Raw genomic sequence first — 21630 nt, forward strand, 5'->3', positions numbered from 1 at the left:
AACACCAGGTAAATTTTGACTGGATACCGGAGAGCCTTCCTCTATCATTCTAAAAAAAAATACTCTATAAAAGGCAAATTTCTTGAGAAATTCCAAAATCACCCTTTTCACATAAATATTTTTCACTTGGAAAAATGTTTTTTTCTAAAATGATGCCTTAGACAATTTTAATACATAATTTGATTTACAGACATTAGATTTACACTGAACTTTTCCAGTTTACATCCTTTGCATAAAGCCAAGTGAATCTGTGATAACAATTTCTATCTTCTTTAGATGTGGGGAGCAAGTAAATGACTGGTATTCTCATATACATGGTAATAGATGCCTATTTTTATAGAACACTTTCTCCTTAAAAATAAGAATATAAAAAATTTAAATCTTCTGGAAACTTCAGAAGACTGTGGTTTCTATATTAACCCTTTACTTGATACCCATTCAAAAATCTCAGCACACTTATATTAAAAGAGCTGGTGCTGACATAACTGGATTCAACTCCATCAATATTGATATAGAGAGAGCCGCCCATGCACATCGTCCCCTGCGCTCCCTGCAGGGGATCAGGACGAATCAGACGCCATCGCTCTTTCTGCCTCGGAGGAGCCCGCCCCGGGCAGGCAGGGCAGACACACACAGCTGGTTGCAATGCACTGGGATTACACGCTAACGGTGTGAATGAGATGCTCTGGCATCTGGGAATAGAGAGGAGGCATTAGGAGAGGGGACTTGGGAGTGGAGAGGGTGGAGGCCCGGCAGAGGAGATGACATTCAAGGTGGCTCCTAAAGGATGAATGAGATTAGACCAGGTTCCAATTCAGGGGGAAAAATTAGCACATGTGTGCCAATATCTGAAAATTAGACCTTTAAAAGTATTTTACTTTAGATTTTTTAAAAGATTTAATTTATTGATTTTACAGAAAGAGGAGGACAGATGGTGAGAAGTATAATTCATAGTTCCTTCACTTTAGTTGTTCATTGATGTATGTGCCTTGACCAGACAAACCCGGGGTTTTGAACCAGTGACCTCAGCGTTCCAGGTTGATGCTTTATCCACTGTGCCGCTACAGTCCTAAAAAGATTTAAGTTCGCAATATCCAACCTGAAATTAAAATCACAGAGTAGGGGGTTTCTTTCTCACTGGCAGGTCCTTCCTCCCAAGCACCCCAGAAGTTAGGAAGTCCGTGTACCAGGAAGGAGAAGACCTCAAGGGCTTTGGTGCTGGAGGCCTGGGAGTGAGGGGCGCTACCCCTGAAATGAGGAAGAGCACCTGCAATAACCCTCCCTCTTAAGAGAGACTGACACACAAGTTAAAGTCATCATAAGAAAGAGGGTCTGCAATGGGAAACGTCTGCAAATCAACTAGAGGGCTTACGTGAAGTTTGCTCTGTGCTGGAACCTATTAGTCAGAAGGGAGGGGAGCCAAGGGGAAACGGCTCATTTTCTTTTGGTAATTTAATCACTGTGGGATCCTGAGCAGAGACGAAGGCTGGCTCCTCTTCTGCCCCAGAGATAAAAAGAAGGGGGGAATGCGAGGTCCCTGGGTGGACTGGGAGAGAGGGGAGCTCTGGGAAGTCCTGGTCTTCAGCTGGGCCCGGGCAGAGCTCTTAGCCCCAGGGATTCTAATGCTCACGTGAAGATGGCAGGGCAGTGGCTGTGAGACCAAGAAGGGAGCAAGACGAGAGCGGTTTTCACATGCCTAGAAGCTAACTAGAGTTAAAGACCTACGGGAAATTCAAGTCAGCTTGAATCCAAATATAATAAAGCATACTTCATTTATTCACATTTTAGAAAATGAAGTTAATGCATTCACATTGCTATTTTTTTCGAAGATGTGTACATGTAAGTGTGAGCACACATGTGTGTGCAAGAGCAAGGTTAAAAGAATAAAACCAAGTATGTGGATTATGTTCATTGTTTACTTTTTTATTGTTTAGGGGGCCATCTCCATGTAGAGTCATGCTGTAGGAAGAATTATTCAGGAGGGTGTGCCATGAAGAGTTAATCTTTCTTTTATTCCCCATGTAGGGGAAGGCGGCTCCTGAGACCTAAGCGTTGGGCTTCTTGGATCCACGAGCCACCCACACCTCCTCCTGGGCTGAGGCATGGTGTGGGCTGCCTGGGTCCTGAGGTGTGGGCTCAGGTTTCCGGTTCTGGGTCTGCTTCTGGCTCTGTGTGTGAACATGGGCTGCTCACAGTTTTCTCAGGTAGAAACAAAAGGTCAGGTTTTGGATTAGACACTTTCCTTTAAATTTCTTTAATTTATTAGGGTCTATGGTTTGCCAGACTATACAGATTTCAAGTGTACAGCTCAATACCACATGACGTCCACACTGCATCATGCTCACCCTCCCGCCCACCCCAAGCAACATCTCTCCCTGCCCCCATGCTCACCCCCTCTGCCCTCCTCCCTCTCCCTCAACTCCCCTTCCCTCTGGCTACTGCTAATCTGGTCTCTGTATCTGTGTGTTATGCATATATAATATTTTTTGGTTAATCCCTTCACATTCCATGGCTGTTTCTTTCTCTAATGTTCTCTGATTCAGTAACAATATTATGTTCTAAAGAAATGTTTCTCTCTTTCTGGGTTGTATGTACAGTGGTACCTTGACACACGAGTTTAATTCGTTTCATGGCCGAGCTCGTAACTCAGTTTGCTCATGTGTCAAATTGAATTTCCCCATTTAAATTAATGGGAATGCCATTAATCCATTCTGGTCCCCAAAAACCACACAAATTTTTTGTTTTATATGCTTTTAAATAAGAAAATGTACTTTATAAATAACAAATACATATATTTATACATAATAAGAGAGAATGTAAAGAAAGAAACTGGTTTATGAAGTGCATTTACCTTCAAGGTCAGGTGAAGATGCTGGCGGAGGGGGAGGAGACATCAGCATAACAATGGCCCTTCCCAAGCAGGAAGGTCATTAGCAATTTCACAGACAGTTGCTCAGCGCCATTTTTAACAATAAAAAGTGAGCAGCAAACTCAGAAAATACAAATTCACAAACTGATTTGCCCAACAATCATCATTTTCTTCACTGACTTTAGGCTTTTTCACCACACTTTCCTCGCTTTCACTTAGAGGCTGTTTCAACAAAAATCTTTCCATAGGAGTTTGTTTCTTCTTCCCTTTCAGAACGTTTGGCAGGCCATCTAGTGGAAGGTGGCGGAGGCTCGCAATTCTAATATCCGCTTGTGACTTAAAGCAAAAAATTCCAGGAGTCACTGCTCGTCTCTCAAATTGCTCATGATTGAAGGTGCTCGTGTGTCAGGCACCACTGTATTCACATTTTAGAGCTACTGTAATAACAACAACACCCCTCTAGCATCAAAACAGGGAATACTGGCCAAGAGTGCTGAGTGAGGAGTGGCCCTCCAGCCTTCCATGGCTTCAGGGCTCAGCATGACAGTCGGCATAAATGCTGCGCCGGTGAGCTTTGTCACATCCCAGTGACCCAACTTGGTAATGCAGGACATTTTTAAGAGACTGTGTTTACACCTTCTTTGTGTGATGTACAATACTAGCACAACAGGGCTTTTGTTAAGGTAGCACATGATGATTTTCCCCATTACTGCTACGGGCAGCGACCCCACACACACAGAAGAGGCGGGGTGGGGGTTGGGGGGGTGCTGCGGTGTCTTCCTGGGGGAGGATCGGGAGACATGGGCAGTACTGCAGCCCTGCGCTGGCACCACACTGAGGCTTCTCACAGACAGGAGCTGGGTGGCCAGTAGGGTTTAATCACTTCACCATTCTCTTTGTCTTTCTTTCTTTCCAGATGCTCCCACAGGGAAAATGCCTCTGACTGCTTAACGCCTAACCCTACACTCTTAGAACTTCCCAGGTGCCATGCCACTCTAGCCCGCTCCTCACCTAACGGTGTACACAGGAAAGAGACCAGGGGAGGGAGCAAACATCAACGTGGGACCATGTATGTGTCACTTAAACAAATGATGTGTTTGATTCCCCTGTGCTTATTTTTCCTCCATTTAGTTCCAAGGCAATTTACTTTCAACTTTATATTGCCATGTAAAAGATCACTTAAGTTTGGGACCTCCGCCCTCCCCCCGGAAGCCATGTCGGTCCAGCAGAATACTGGTGGAGTGTCCACCGCATGCCGGCCACCGCCTTACTGAGGTCCGCACCGAGAGAACACAGTGAGCCCAGACTCAGAAGTTCTCCACCGTGCCGCCAGTCTCCCTCTACCTGGTGACCTAGATGACTAGAAGCAGATTTTACTTCTTGTGACCAAGTTTTAGTCGCAGAGATTTTTTTCCTCTGTATTATCCTTAAGCCTGGTTCTTTTGATGGCAGAACGCATCCCAGCAGCTCCGTTATCTTTCAGAAAGCTCCAGTGCTGACTGGGCTAATGGCTCTTACTGCTCACCTGCTTGTTAACTGCTTTGTTCTCTTCTAACCTGCTCCTCTCTGTGACCTTTGCCACTAGTCCGCTTTCTGTCCTTACCTTCTAGGCAATCATTTGGGATTCTACCATCGACGAGCCCAATGCAACTTCTGCCCAACCCTCAACCTTGACTTGCCATTTCATCTGCTGCTACTCTGATCCACATTCCCAGTCAACTTGATTCCAGGAACCCTGAATTGTCCTTAGTTCCCTCTGACACAGCCCCACATTCGTGCCCCACGATCCTCATGCCCATCCTGAGGACAATACACCCTTTGACTAAGTTCAGTGTGATGGTCTCTGCTCAGTTCCCCTGGTCTCAATCTGGGTCTGGCAGCTGTGGCATTCCTGAGTACAATTATTACCTGGTGACCAGCAACTGAGGGAGCTCAAACTGAAAACTTAGCACAGGGGCCACCAGAACCTAGTGGTCTCTACAAAGTACTAAAGGAAGAAGACATCTAGAATATTTGATTCAACATTTAGAATAGTGCCTGGTATATAACAGGGCCTCATAACTTTTCTGGCAAATTATGTAGAGCTAGCTTTCTAATAACAAGTTGCCGATGTGCAGAGTTATGCTAGAATATTGGAAGGTTCAGGATAGAGAATCATTCTGGTTTATAGCTCTACCTCCAGGCCCTGCATTGCCGGCATGAACTAGGGTTAATAAATACTTATTGAGTTAAAATGACTCTGTCTCTGGTCTAGTAGCACAGTCAGAATGTCGTCCCAACACACCAAGGTAGCAGGTTCAATCCCCGGTCAGAGCACATACAAGAATCAACCAATGAATGCATAAATAAGTGGAACACCAAATTGATGTTTCTCTCTCTGTCTTTCTCTGTCTCTATTAATTTTAAAAATCATTTTTTTTTTGAGGAAAGTATATCAAAGGCACTTTTGGAGGATATTTAATTTCCCAGTTTAGATGAGGCAAGACACATTAAGATACCAGACAAAACTCTCCGATCAGTTGGACTCCTAAATCTATATGCTGTGGTGGTAGCATGTGGGGTATAGGCAACACAGGAGAGGGAGCCCTGCAGGACAGAATGTGACCTAACGCACATTCCCCTCCTCTGCTGGGTCTCCTGCACTGTCAGGTTTGGCACAGGCTGTGGGACAGCCCTGTGCTCAGCTACTTACTCATCCACAGAAACAGGAATCTGGGTTTGGCCAAGCATCTCCGATGTCTGAAACACTTGTGAACATGAAATAGCTAGCTGTGGCCCTCTGATAGAGCCCAACACAGCTGCCAGAACAGCCAGACGGCAATGGGCTAAGAATGTAATGCTCTTAGTGAATGGTGAGAGGCTAGTGGCTTAGAGCATTTAATTTTTTTTTAGTTTCCTACAAAAACGTAAGAAATGCTATATATACTTAGGTCAATCAAGGGAGCATGATTTTCAAAATATATTAGCACTCATCTGACAGTACATATAAAGCATCCAGTTTTTTAAAGGCTCACAGCAATCCATGCTTATAATTGAGCAAAAAAGCAGATGCTGGTATAGAAATATTTAGTCTAGCTGTGGTTCCTGACAGTCATCTTCAGAGGTGAATTTCCACTATGGACATTGCAATTACGACAGTAATATTTATTGAAAGGTAAACCACAAATGTATAGCCTCTTGCAACATTATTGAGCACAAGTAATTTATACACAGCTGGCACACTGCATTTTAGCCCTGCTTTGATTTTATCAGCATTTGTCAATTAATCAACTTGAACCTTGTAAAACAAGTTCTCTTATTAGTGGAAACAAGCAATTGCTTGCCAGCGTTGAAGGAAAGGTCGTTTAATAGTTTGTTTATTATGCAAAGATAGATTTACATTTTTTAAGAAAGGTAAACATGTCTTCCACTGAGTATAATTGGACTTTGTTTCAGATGAACCTTGCTAGCTTAAATATGAGCAATGGTTTCACCTTTTTCTTATTTTTCAACCACATAGCAGACAAAGTTGATAAAAATTAATCTAGCTTCAGGTTCTTAAATCATATTTTAAGAAACATTTTGTTGTCACCTTTGCCATTTCAATGTGTTGCTAGCCTGAGGCTGTGGTTAGAAACAAATCAACCACTTTTCTTGGCAGAAAAATGGAGAGAAACGAGACAAAGCAAAAGAAACAGGAGATGGAAAGCACAAGAGAGCCAGTCAGCAGCCATGCTCTGCCTCTTTCCTTTTCTTTCTCTCTCTCTCTCTCTTTCTTTCATCAATTCATCCTCCATTCCACTGGTGATACAGTCCTCCTTTTGTCTGCTGGGTGATTTTAAGTTCAGTACATGAGAAAGAAGCTGAGTCAAGCTCTCTCCGCCTGCAAGCCACTCATCAGCACACTGGCCAACTCTTCTGGCAACCAAGAGAGCCCTTGAATTTCCTGCCCCGGCGGCATCCCAGCCACTGCCCATGCTGCAGTCATCTGAGGGACTCCGCAGAGTTTAAAATGGCCACATACCTCGGAGAGCGATTTCTACACTGGGGTCTGCAGGGCTGAAGCGAGAAATCCGCACCATCTCAGAAGTGTGAGTGAAACAAATGCCTCAAGGCATTTGTCAGAGTAAGAATTCTGCAGGGCATGAGCAGAGACAGTGCTTGCTGAATGGAGATGGGTCTTCCCAGGCCCAGTCCCGGCAAACTGCTTGGCCGCAGAGCTCCTTTTATAAGAGTTCTGAGGCCTGGGTTGCTCTCCGCCTGCTCAAACTGGCTTATCCATCTATCCATTCCATTCTGCCCTCTCCCTTCCAAAAAAGTCATTATTAGAAGCACATTTCCCTAAGCAGATGCAAACACTCTTTTTCTGCAAGAGACTCCCTAGGGCAAATTAGGTTTCTTGGAAAAGGGTCAAGGAGGAATCAAACAAAATACCTGCTGAGAAACCAGCATGTAGTTTCAGGGGATGCAGTTGTTCATGCAGGACATAGTCAAATTTTAGACACTGCTTGGGCAGTACATGAATCTTATAGGGCCTGTTATAGGGAATAAAATCCTGCTATGTGCAGCCAAAGTTTATTTTTGTGGTCATAACCAATAGGTTTATTGTTTTTTCCAGCTTTAATGAGGTATAATTGACAAATAAAATGGTAGCAATTTAATGTGTACATATGATGTAATATACATATATACTGTGAAATGATTACCACAATAAGTTAAGACATACATCACCTCACGAAGTTACGTGTGTGTGTGTGTGTGTGTAGTGAGAAGGGTTTACTTTTTTATTTTTTTATTTTTTAGAGAGGAGAAGGAGAGACAGAGAGAGAGAGAGGGACAGAGAGACAGAGAGAGAGAGGAGAGAGAGAGAGAGAAGGGGGGAGGAGCAGGAAGCATCAACTCCCATATGTACCTTGACCAGGCAAACCCAGGGTTTCGAACTGGCGACCTCAGCATTTCTAGGTCGACGCTTTATCCACTATGCCTCCACAGGTCAGGCAAGGGTTTACTTTTTATGGAAACAAATCTGATAGTCAATGGAAAATCTTCTTGTCTACTATTTCTAATTAAAAGCTGCTAATTGAATTCTAATTTCCAAATAAAATTGTAATGAAACTCTTTTTATTTATTTATTTATTTATTTATTTTTTGTATTTTTCCAAAGCTGGAAATGGGGAGAGACAGTCTGACAGACTCCCGCATGCGCCCGACCGGGATCCACCCGGCACGCCCACCAGGGGGCGATGCTCTGCCCCTCTGGGGCGTCACTCTGTCGTGACCAGAGCCACTCTAGCGCCTGGGGCAGAGGCCAAGAAGCCATCCCCAGCACCCAGGCCATTTTTGCTCCAATGGAGCCTTTAGCTGTGGGAGGGGAAGAGAGAGACAGAGAGGAAGGAGAGGGGTAGGGGTGGAGAAGCAGATGGGTGCTTCTCCTGTGTGCCCTGGCCGGGAATCGAACCCGGGACCCCTGCATGCCAGGCCGACGCTCTACCACTGAGCCAACTGGCCAGGGCCATGAAACTCTTATAAGGGAAATGTTACTGTAGAATTGCTATCTTCTGTTCTTAGCTAACAAATATGGAATATTTCTAAATTAGATACTGCTTATTATATTTTTTCCCCTTTGAGTCATAGGGAGAAAAGTACCTTTAATATTCTTTTAATTTTTTTTTTTTGGAGAAAAGAAGGGAGATAGACAGACTCCCACATGTGTCCCAACTAGGATCTACCCAGCAACCCCCATATGAGGCTGATGCTTGAGTACTTAGCTATTTTTAGAGGCTGAGGCTGATGCATTTGGACCAAACAAGCTATCTTTGGTGCCCAGGGCCACATTCGAACCAATTGAGTCACTGGCTATGGGAGGAGAAGGGGGACAAAAGAGAAATGGGGTTAAAAGTAAATGGTCACTTCTGTGTGCCCTGACTGGGAATTGAACCCAGGATGTCCATATGCTGGGCTGACACTCTTATCTACTGAGCCACTGGCCAGGGACCCTTTAACATTCTTTTAACACCTACTTTTATTAACCTCAGCTTCAGTTAGCTCACTTCCATATTTCATGAATCTTTTCAATACAGAAGAAATAAGAGGTAATGTAAATGCATGGTGACATCATAGCTGCTTCCTGGCAGGAGTTACACCTACCTAAAACATGTATACCATATTGAGAAGCCACAGGGGAAAGAATGAACGGATGTGGATGGCAGGTTTTCATTTGTTTCCTCAACACCTCAGAATACTACAAATAAATTTATGTTTCCATTTAAACGCTTCTATTACCTTGGAGGTCTTAATCATTTCTAATAGCAGTTTCTGAAGTGTTCAAAGCTTGTGTTTATGGAGAATTATTGGTATTCAAAGTAGTCATACTATATTAAGCAGATTTACAGCCTTGTTCGTGGTTATCCTTGATCATCTTTATTTAAAAGTAAGTTTAGGCTGATGAGGTAGCTTAAGTATCCTCCTACGTTTCAGCCTGTTAGTCATGCCACACCAGGACATCTGGCCCTGCTGGGCACCCTCACACTTACTCAAATGAAACTTAAATCAGCAAGTTAAAGGGGGGGGGGGAGCAGGAGGCTTGAACTAGGAAAAAGTTTAAAAGGGCAACCTTGTTTCAAAATGAGGCTGGGATTTGGGTTTATCCAGCTATGCTGAGGCCAAAAGAGGAGGGAATTCTTGCCACTGAAAAGACAGTTTGCTACTTACAGTTCCCATGAGGAGGGGCCTTCAATACTACGCTAAGCCTGGCTGGGCCATGCTGAGCCACACTGGGCCATACTGAGCCTCCCAGGACCCCGGGGCGGGCACCAGGTAGGGCAGGAACAGAGGAAGTGCAGGGAAAACTTGCGCAACACCCTTTAGTGTGTGCATTTCTCCTTTTATGGCAGCATTGTTCACAATAGTGAATGAAGATCTGGAAACAGCCCAAGTGTCCATCAGTGGACGAGTGGATTAAAAAGCTTTGGTACATATATACTATGGAATAGTCCTCAGCCATAAGAAATGATGACATTGGATCATTTACAACAACATGGATGGACCTTGATAACATTATACTGAGTGAAATAAGTAAATCAGAAAAAACTAAGAACTATATGATTCCATACATAGATGGGACATAAAAATGAGACTCAGAGACATGGACAAGAATGTGATGGTAACTAGGGGTGGGGGGAGGGGAGGGGCACAAAGAAAACCAGATAGAAGGTGACAGAAGACAATTTGATTTTGGGTGAGGGGTATGCAACATAATCAAATGTCAAAATAATCTGGAGATGTTTTCTCTGAACATATGTACCCTGATTTATCAATGTCACCCCATTAAAATAAAAAAACAAAAAACCTTTAGTGTGGTTTCCAGGGGAAAATCAAAGCAAGGCAGTGTAAGAAGGCGTAGGATTAGAGAGTTTAAATAATTTCCGTGGGTTCTGGGTACTGGGGTGATTCCTGATTGTCCAGTAATTGGCCTCAAGTGAGTTAGGGAAGGATGACAGTATCTGGACTGCAGGAACCTGACAAAATGAAGCTGGTGGGGAAGGGACTCAGGATGGGTTGGTTTGCATATCAAAGGTGTGCTCCTGGGCAGGCTGTTTGCTGTCTCTAGGAGTTAGGGTACCCTGGGAAGGACAGTGCCTTCCTCTGGGGTCTGCAAGGCCCTAAGATGTCAAAGTATCATAAAACACAGAACTTAAACACATGGTTTACATAAGCCTGTCTGAAACACTACTACATGAAGCATAAAAACAGAGCTGCTTAGACTTTGCTGCATAGGAATCACCTGGGTGTTCTGTTCAAGTCCAGATTCTGATCCATTAGATCTAGTGAGGGTTGAGGCTGCATTTCTAATAAACTCCTTGGGGATATTGAGACCACACCTGGAGTAGTTGGAGCCAAGAATATATGTCTAAGAGTCTTCTATCTAAGTCACCTTCTGTAGGAAGAAAAGGGAACCTTGCTTTGAATCAGATACTGCTAGACACTGAATACACAGATGTTTTGCTTGGACAATACCCTTTGTTCATAGGAAAAATTATCCCAATTTTACAGGGAAGGGAACTGAGATGCAAGGTGGTCAAGTAACCTGCCCCAGGGTATTTACCGAAAAGTTAGGAGATATAACTGTATCTGACCTAAATCATCCCCTCCCCACAGCATAACTACAGACGTCCGCCTGTGATAGCAAAGTAAAGTCTCTGCGGATAAAGGCTTCAGAAACTATGAAGTCCATGGCCTTGAGATGCTGACTAAATAACATAGCCATCTGAGAACCACGTCAGGTGGGGTTAACCCTCTGAGTAGTACAAACGTTCATGTGCCTCCTGACCATCCCGAGTACAATCGTACATGTATGTCTTTAAACTTTGAGCTAGAGGTACTTTAGAATTGCATGATATAACAAAAATTTTTATTTTAAAAATGTGTAAGGCAACATTTAAAAAAGGCAAATGTATGTTCTTCTTGTTTCCATAAATTGGTTATCAAACAAACATGATTTTAAGTTAATAAAACTGGAACTGGAACTAATTTTATTTTTTGAAGAAAAAAAAAACAACTCACTCCCAGAGGTCAGCAAGCATTAAAAAAAATTTACTACTCAAAGGGTTAAGCTAGTGTTTTTATTTAAAAAGCGATACAGCCTGGTGGCGCAGTGGATAGAGCGTCGGACTGGGATGCGGAAGGACCCAGGTTCGAGACCCCAAGGTCGCCGGCTTGAGCGCGGGCTCATCTGGCTTGAGCAAGGCTCACCAGCTTGGACCCAATGTCACTGGCTCGAGAAAGGGGTTACTTAGTCTGCTGAAGGCCCACAGTCAAGGCACATATGAGAGGGCAGTCAATGAACAACTAAGGTGTCACAACGAAAAACATGATGCTTCTCATCTCTCTATTCCTGTCTGTCTGCCCCTGTCTATCCCTCTCTCTGACTCACTCTCTGTCTCTGTAAAAATAAATAAATAAATAAATAAATAAATAAATAATAAAAAGCGATACATGTACTTGGTGACATATTCACTAAAAGTCAGACCTTCACCCATGTACTCCTAGTTCTGCTGCTCAGGGGAAACTACTGTTAGGTTTGGTAGCCTCCAGAACTGTTCTATGAAAATAATAAACTTTTTTTTTTTTTTTTTTTACAAATTCATTCATTCAGTCATCCTAAGGCACTTTACCCTCTGGGCTGTGAGCATGATCTTTACCCTTTGGAGAAAGCACTTAGCTACCTTAAAACAAACAAAACAAAAAATCCTTACCTCTGGTTCTATTTATTTACATGGCTACAGATGTTTAACACCAGGCCATATGACTGAACAGATTTCACATTTAATGAAAGGTTATTTATTCATTCAATTATTATCTGAGACAATATCTGGAATATGTCAGTACTCTGCCAGGCTCTCCATAGGAGAAACAAGTATCATTGCAATATGGTTCCTGCCCATGTCACTTTCTAGGCTCTTAACAAAGAACAAGTTAAAAATCAACTGTGATTCAAGGCTGTGTGTGGTTAAGTAATGCCAAGGGCAATACAATAGGAAATAAAAGAAAGGGGAGAATGCTGTGACCCATCTGAGCGGAGATATCACCAGGTGTGGATGGCGGTGGAACAAGGGGCCCTTGCAAAGGGAAGGGAGTGTGAGTGTGTGAGTGTGTGTGCATGTGTGGCTATGTGAACAGAAGGGAAGCAACGGCTGCACTATAAGTAAAGCCTGGTAAGGGAAAACACAGGTGTTGTCATGGGACATGAAGTGGCCCAGCCAAGTTTAGACCCAGGATGTGGGGAGCAGAGGTCCACGACTGTAGATGCTGGCGAGAGGGGCCTGGCAGAGGGTCCTGAGGCCCCTACTTTGTTAGATAACGAATACAGAGATAAGTTCTCAAAGATATCAAGGAAAGCACCATCAACTTCTTCCTCTGTTTTTGGTTTTGCCTTCTTTTCAAGGAGTATTTGTGTCCTTTGGTTTTGTAATGTCTATTTCTAATTTCAGCAAAAATTTTAAACCAACTAAATACTTATTCCAAGGGCAACAGCACTGTAATATCTATAATCTCCAAACAGGAAACACCTGCCCACCTGTCCCTGCCCATTCCCTTCTACTCTCAGAGAAAACCACTTGGTTTGCTTCTATGATGAGAAGTATTTGCCAGAATAGGTAGTCTCCTATATGGGTATGACTTTTGCCCCAATAGTTGTTCTCAGTTTGGTTAATCTAGGGTAGTGGTTTTCAACCTTTTCATACTTGGGGAATGGTGAAAATAGGAGAGTTATTTTGGAGACCACTACAGCAAAAAGCACCCTAAGTATAAGCAAATTCGACAAAGATCATGGGGTCTATAATGTCCACAATAGCATCAAGGTAGTTAATTCTTTCACAGACCCGCTTGAAATTTCTGGTGGACAGGCAGTTAAAAAACACTGATCTAGGTGACTGCTCAGGGCAGAAAGACTAACCAGCATCTTCAATCTACCTCTCCCCCCAAGCAGGTTGAATCCCATAACAGGAGAAGAAACCACCTTTAACTTTTAATTGTGATACTAGATTTCATATATTTAAATAATGTGTGCATAGTGATGTCTTAAGTTATCATTTTCAGAGATTATTTAATGTCTTACTACTATGCAAAATGAGAAAAATGTAGCATTCTTACCCCATCACCACCTCCCAATAAGCTTTCTTCCCCCATATTTCCAGAAGGTTAAGCAATAATTTGAGGTTAAAACTATATTCTATGTTTATTAATGTGACATGTAATATTGTTATAGTCGAGCAACACAGTTTAAGAATACACTTCCTATCTTGTTAAATATTTTGTTTTTCCTAATATTGTCTTTTATTTCTACCCTTTTTGTGTGTTTATATATTATTCACTGTTCCTGCACTATTTAAAAGAACTATAAAAACCCTATTAAAACCACTGTATATGTGATCAACCCCATCAGTCAAGCTGTCCCATCCCTGTTTCCCTCTAGGACCCTCCCACTCAGTCCATCTGATCTAGCAGTTTCCCAGGCCAGCTGCCCACCTGTTGTCCTGGGGCTTCTTTTTAACACCATCTTGCGAAATCCCTGTGCCTCTCGCCTGTGCTGGGTTCCCCGTTTCCTGGATCCCATGGTTTCCTCTTTCTTGGTTTACAGCCTCATTTTTGTAGAGCACATTCTCTAGAAGCTTCCTGAGAAAAGGTACATGGGAGGTAAATTTGTTGAGACCTTCCTTGTGTGTCTGAAAATGTCTTAATTCTACTCAAACACGTTTGATAGTTAAGCTTATTGAATTTCAAGTAAAAAAGTCATTTCCTCACACTATTGAAGGCATACTTCACTGGTTTCCAGCTTCCAGTGTCGCAGTTAAGTCCGATGCCATGGGTATTCCTGATCATTTAAATGTGACATGTTTTATATCTCTGGAAGGTTTTGGAATCTTTTTTAAAAATCCACGGTGTTCTGAATTCTCATAGTAAAGAATCTTAATGAGAATCTTTTTTATCTATTAATATTATTCTGGGCATTTCTCTTCTCTTTATATCTGTAAATTCCTGTTATTCCATTTTGAAATCTTTTCTCTGTATTATTGTTTGATACTTGTCTCCCCACTATTTTCTTTTGTTTTCTATTTATAGAACTCCTACGGTAAAATACTGAACCTCATGGACTGATCTGCTACATTTCTTACCTCCTTTTCCCTCCACCCGCTATGGGACAACATGGTCTGTTAGTCTACTTTCTGGAAAGTCTACTTGACTTTACATTCTACACCTTCAATGCTTCTTCTTTTCTTTTCTTTTTTCTTTACTATGTTCAATTTTCAAGACCTAATTCTTATCATCTGATTATTCCTCTTTTTATACTTCCCTCTGTATATCATGTACATAATTCTGTCATCTTCCTAATGATATTATATATTTTGGACCAAGACACATCATCATTAAAAAGGCAAAGGTTAAAGACAAAGAGAATCTGAAAAGCAGCAAGAGAAAGACAATTACCCACAAGTGAGCTCCCATAAGATTTTCAGCTGATTTCTCAAGAGAAACTTTGTAAGCCAAAAGAGATTGGCACAAAACATTCAAAGTGATGAAAAGCAGTGACCTGCAACCAAGACTACTGTACATATCAAGGCTAATATGTGAAACTGTAGAAAAGATAAACAAGAAAAAGCTAAAGGAGTTCATCACCAACAAACTAGTATTACAAGAAACATTAAAAGGACAAAGGACTTCTTTAAAAAAGAAGGGGAAAAAAGAATATAAATATGAAGAATAAAATGACAATAACTACATACCTATCAATAATCACTTTAAATGGAAATGGATTAATTCTCCAATCAAAAGACAAAATGTAGCAAAATGAATAAGAAAACAAGACTCTGACATATGCTTCCTACAAGAGACCCATTTCAGATGGAAGGACACATAGACCTAAAGTAAAAAGATGAAAAAAAATTTCATTCAAATGAAAACAAAAGAACAGCTGGGTAGAAGTATTAATATCAGACAAAACAAACTTTAAAACAACAAAGTCTATAATAAGAGACAAAGATAAAGTGATAAAGGGAGCAATCCAACAAGAAGATATAAATCTTTTAATCATTTATGCACCTAACATAGGAGCACCTAAATATATACAGCAACTATTGATGGACATAAAGGAAGAGATGAAAAGTAGTAAAGTCATAATAGAGAATTTTAATACTCCATTATCATCAATTGATAGATCATCTAGACTGACAGTCAAAAAAGATACAGTGGGCTTATATAACACAGTAGACCAGATATATTTAATTGACATTTTTAAACATTTTATCCCAAAGCAGAATATACATTCTTTTCAACTGTGCATGGAACATTTACAAGGATAGACCTCATCTTAGGCCACAAAGCAAGTCTCAATAAATTTAAGAACACTGAAATCATATCAAGCATCTTCTCCAACAACATGTTATGAAACTAAAAATCAGTTACAAGAAAAACATTGAAAAACACACAAACACATGAAAGCTAAATAACATACTACTACAATGAAAAGATTAACAATGAGATCAAGGGAAAAAAAATCAAAAGTTACCTTGAGAAAAATGACAATGAAAATACAAGAATCCAAAATCTATAGGCCACAACAGAAGTAATCTTAAGTGGAAAATTCACAGAACTACCTCAAAAATTAAGAAAAAATCAAGTAAACAATCTAAATTCACAGCTAAGGAAACTAGAAAAAACAACAAAATAAGGGAAGAAATAATAAAGATCAGACCAAAAACAATACAAATGATCAATAAAACCAAGAGCTGGTTTCTTGAAAAGATAAACAAGATGGATAAACATTTTAAGTTTATTTAAAGATTTTAGTAAGAGAGGAAGGGAGGGAGGAGGGAGGGAGAGAGACAGGAAAATCAATCTATTCCTGCATGTGCCCTGGCTGGGGATCAAACCAGCAACCTCCACACTTCAGGATGATGCTCCATCAAACTGAACAATGCAGCCAGGGCTGGATTGATAAACCTTTAATCAGACTCATAAAGAAAAAAAGAGAGAGGGCCCAGGTAAATAAAATCAGAAATGAAAGACAACTCACAACTGACACTACAGAAGTAACAGCTGACATCACAGAAATACAGAGGATTATAAGAAAATACTACAAACAATTATAAGTCTTCACATTGGACAATTTGGAAGAATAAATTTCTAGAAATATACAATCTTCCAAGACTGTATCAAAAAAAAACCCCATAAAATCTGAGGAGACATATTATTATCAACAAAATAGAATCAGTAATAAAAAAAAAAACTCCCACCAAACAAAAGTCCTAGACCAGATGGTTTTACAGGTAAAATTTACCAAATATTCAAAGAAGAACTAACACCTATCCTTCCAAAATGATTACAAAAAATTCAATAGAAAAAAAGGTTACCAAGTTCATTTTACAAGGCCACCATTATCCTGACTCCAAACCCCTCCCAAACCCAAAAAACCACATTACAAAAAAAGAAAATTAGACAATATTTCTGATTAACATGGATGTAAAAATCTACAACAAAATAGTGGCAAACCAAATTCAGCAATACATTTAAAAGATCATAAACTATATTGAAGTGGGATTTATTCCTGGGATTCAAGGTTGGTTCAATATCAACACATCAATTAATGTGATACATCACATAAGAAATGGAAAATAAAAATCATATGATCATATCAATAGATGCACAAAAATCATTTGACAAAATCCAGCATCTGCTCATGACAAAAACTCTCAGAAAAGTGGGAATGGTAGGAACATACCTCAACATAATAAATGCCACATATGATAAACATCATGCTCAATGGGAAAAAGTTAAAAGCTTTCTCCTTAAGACCAGGAACAAGCCCAGTTTATTAACTTTCATTACTTTTATTCAACATAGAAGACCAAGCCAAAGAAATCAGAAAAGAAAAGGAAACAAAAGGTATCCAAATTGGAAAGGAAGGGGTAAAGCTGTCATTATTTGCAGATGACATGTTAATGTATATAGAGAACCCTAAGATTCTACAAAAAACTACTAGAGTATATTAATTCAGTAAAATAGCAGGGTACAAAGTTAATATTCAGAAATTGGTTTCATTTTTATACACCAATAGTGAACCATCAGAAAGAAAAATTTATAAAACAATAGCATTTATAATTAAAGCAAAAAATAAAATACTTAGGAATAAATTTAATGAAGGAGGTTAAAGATCAGTACTCAAAAAATTATAAGATACCGAAGAAAGAAATTGAAGAAGATACAAATAAGTGGAGACATATACCATATTCGTGGATAGGAAGAATTAACACAGTTAATTTGTCCATATTACCCAAATCAATCTATAGAATCAATGCAATCCCTACCAAATACCAATGGCATATTTCACAGAACTATAACATAAAATCCTAAAATTTATATGGAACTATGAAAGGCCCTAAATAGCCACAGCAATCTTGAGAAAGAACAAAGATGAAGGTATCATACTACCTGATACCAAAGTAAATAGAAGCCTGTAGTCACCAACACGGCATGGTACTTGCATAAAAACTGACAGATAGATCAATGGAACAGAATAGAGAGCCCCCAAATAAACCTGTGCCCATATGATCAATTAATTTATGACAAAAGAGGCAATAATATAAAATGGGATAAAGACAGTGTATTCAATATAAATGGTTGGGAAAATTAGACACAAACACAAAAATGAAACCAGACCACCATCTTACACTATCTACAAAAATAAACTAAAAATGGGGTAAAGATTTAAATATAAGACCTGAAATGATGAAACTCTTAGAAGAAAGCATAGGCAGTAAAATCTCTGAAACTGCTCTTAGTAATATTTTTTTCTGATATATCTCCCCAGGCAAGGAAAACAAAAGGAAAATAAACTATTGGGAATACATTAAAATAAAGAGTTTTTTTCAAGCCAAAGGAAACCATCAATGAAATAAAAAGACAATCTATTGAATGTGAGAAAATATTCACCACTGGTGCATATCTGATAAGGGGTTAATATTCAAAATTTATAAAGAACTTATACAACTCACCACCAAAAATACAAAACAAAAACAATTCAATAAAAATGGGCTGACCAAGTGTCCATCAGTGGATGAGTGGATTAAAAAGCTTTGGTACATATACACTATGGAATACTACTCAGCCATAAGAAATGATGACATCGGATCATTTACAACAACATGGATGGACCTTGATAACATTATACTGAGTGAAATAAGTAAATCAGAAAAAACTAAGAACTATATGATTCCATATATAGGTGGGACATAAAAATGAGACTCAGAGACATGGACAAGAGTGTGGTAGTTATGGGGGGGAAGAGGGAATGGGGTTGGGGAAGGTAGGGGCACAAAGAAAACCAGTTAGAAGGTGATGGAAGACAATTGGACTTTGGGTGATGGGAATGCAGCATAATCGAATGTCAGAATAACCTAGAGATGTTTTCTCTGAACATATGTACCCTGATTTATCAATGTCACCCCATTAAAATTAATTTAAAAAAATAAAATAAAATTATAGTTACTTTTTATTATGCTGAAATATTGATTCTTGGAAACAGTAACATAATTATTTGCTTTAGACTACAATATATTTATAACTTCAAAATAAAATATCAATATTAAAAAAAAAATGGGCTGAGGACCTGAATAGACATTCCTCCAAAGAGGCCATACAGATTGCCAATAGACACATGAAAAGATGCCTAACATCACTAATAATCAGAGAAATGCAAATTAAAACCATAATGAGATATCAATTTACACCTGTCAGAATGGTTGTAATCAACAAACAAGTGTTGGTGAGAATGTTGAGAAAAGGGAACGACTTTGCACTGTTGGTGGGACTGCAAATTGGTATAGCCACTATGTAAAGCAGTATGGAAGTTCCTCAAAACAATAGAAGTAGACCTACCTAACAACTCAGCAATTCAACTGCTAGGTATGTATCTGAAAAAAATACAAGACAGTAATTTGCAAAGATATTTGTACCACTGTGTCCACTGCAGCATTATTTACCAATAGCCAAGACATAAAAGTAACCCAAGTGCCTATCAGTAGACAAATAAAGAAAAAGTGGTACATATGGGATATTTCTTGCCCATAAAAAATGAAATCTTATCATTTTCCATAACATAGGTGGATCTAAAGGGTATTATACTTAGTGAAATAAGTCGCAGAGAAAGACAAATATCATATGATTTCACTTACATATGGATCTAAAGAACAAAATAAGTGAACAAACAAAACAGAAACAGACTCATAGATACAGAGAACAAGCTGAGGAAGATGGGAGGCTGGGGGGCTGGGCAATAAAGGTGAAGGGATTGAGAAGTACAAATTGGTGATCACAAAATAGTCCTAGGGATGTAAAGTACAGCATAGGAAAGACAGTAAATAATACTGTAATAACTGTGTATGGTGCCAGGTGGGTACTAGAAATATTCGGAGGAACACTTTGTAAACTATATGTAAACATCTAACCACTATGGTGTACACCTAAAACTAAAGCAAAATAATATTAAATGTAATTAATAAAATAGATATTTTTTAAAGATACAGGTTTTTAAAAGCTTTTCTCTTGCTTCCTGAATTATCTGAGCTTTTTTTCTGAGCTTCCTATTCCTTTCTCTCTGTTTGATCTTTATATTTTATTCTATATTTTATTCTGGGGATTATATTCAAATATCTGGTGACCCTCTTACTATTCACTTATATTTAACAAATATATATATATATTATATTTCTTTATAGATATAAATATCTTAAATATATGGCTATGTAAACATAAGAAGAAAATATAAAATTCAGTCTCTCTTGCAAAAAAAAAAAAAAGAAAGAAAGAAAATATAAAATTAATTTATATTTAGGAACCATCAGTCCCAACAAGACTAACTAGAAACCCTGAGCCAGGGGTGCTATAACTGGATGAGGCATCCAGCCACTTTAATGGGGATTCCAAATGCCAATCAGGTAATTTCTTTGGGCTATTCAATTTCTTTAGATAAGAATCCTTCAAACTCCTGCCTAAAGACCCCATCCCTGGCTATAAGTGTCCCTGGCTACAAGTGCCCTGGGAATTATGTGTGAAACCATCTAGGAGGGTCTTACCTCACTCTGTTGAGTTTCACCTCTCTCCCACAGGGCTAGTTTCCTGGAATCCAGAGCATCTTGGGTTCAGAGTAGCCCAAGATCATCCCTCACACCTCCACCAGGGTCGAGGAATTGGTACTGGTAGTGTAAGGGAAGGAGAGGAACAGGACATATAGTAACTATTCCCTACACCAGGGGTCCCCAAACTTTTTACCCAGAGGACCAGTTCACTGTCCCTCAAACCGTTGGAGGGCCAGACTATAAAAAAAACTATGAACAAATCCCTATGCACACTGCACATATCTTATTTTAAAGTAAAAAAACAAAATGGGAACAAATACAATATTTAAAATAAAGAACAAGTAAATTTAAATCAACAAACTGACCAGTATTTCAATGGGAACTATGCTCCTCTCACTGACCACCAATGAAAGAGGTGCCCCTTCCAGAAGTGTGGCGGGGGCTGGATAAATGGCCTCAGGGGGCCGCATGTGGCCCGTGGGCCGTAGTTTGGGGACCCCTGCCCTACACTATGTTCCACTAACTCATGCTCACTACTCTGTACCTACTTTTAGCCTGTCTCCCCTTTTCCAGTCTCATCCTCCCACCCCTCCGCAGCCTTCCCAGGTCCTGAGAGTGAGTCTGCAGCCTCTCTCAGTACACCTCAGCTCCTCCTCCATCCCAGACTATTGGCATTCCCAGTTTAGCAGTGTCTCCTCCTTTGTTTCTTCATTCATCTTTTTATAGTTTTTGACCCTTGCTGCAATTCCCAGTCTTACAAATTTTACTTTGAAATTATATGTACTTGTGTACTTCACTCTAGTTTATTTATCCAGAGGACTTTAGGTATTACCCTAGATCAACTACTAACTACCCAACAAGTACTTTCAGGCTGAATATTGACAAAATCATTTTATTCTGTTATTTTCTAGGGTACATCAGACAAAGTAAGTTGAACTCTACAAACGTAGCTTTACAGCAACTCACTGCTTTCTTAATTGCTCCAGAAGTTTGGACCAAAAATCAATCTAAAGCAGATGCTACATTGATTTCTCAATACACAGGAAGGGAGGTGGGGGTGGGATGGGAAGGAAGAAAATAAAAACAGACATCAAGAAAACAACTGAAAGACAGAGTAGTAAGAGGTTTGGACCAAATAAGTAACTATTTTAA

The 21630-nt window shown here is 39.8% G+C and overlaps 1 protein-coding gene across 6 annotated transcripts in view; it reads right to left on the minus strand.

Moving 5' to 3' along the window:
- The window catches only part of ENOX1 (ecto-NOX disulfide-thiol exchanger 1), a 596201-nt gene that overhangs the window by 247226 nt on the left and 327345 nt on the right, over positions 1 to 21630 (minus strand). For 5 of the 6 annotated variants that reach the window (XM_066236813.1, XM_066236816.1, XM_066236811.1 and 2 more), the window contains one exon: positions 13874 to 14020. The exons of the other annotated variant lie outside the window; for it this stretch is intronic. In XM_066236813.1, coding sequence (XP_066092910.1) covers positions 13874 to 13961 — 88 coding nt within the window. In that variant the 5' untranslated portion in view covers positions 13962 to 14020. The remainder of the gene's footprint in view (positions 1 to 13873; positions 14021 to 21630) is intronic. 6 annotated transcript variants of the gene reach the window in all.

Source organism: Saccopteryx bilineata, chromosome 6, assembly GCF_036850765.1.
Source record: "Saccopteryx bilineata isolate mSacBil1 chromosome 6, mSacBil1_pri_phased_curated, whole genome shotgun sequence".
NCBI lineage: Eukaryota > Metazoa > Chordata > Mammalia > Chiroptera > Emballonuridae > Saccopteryx > Saccopteryx bilineata.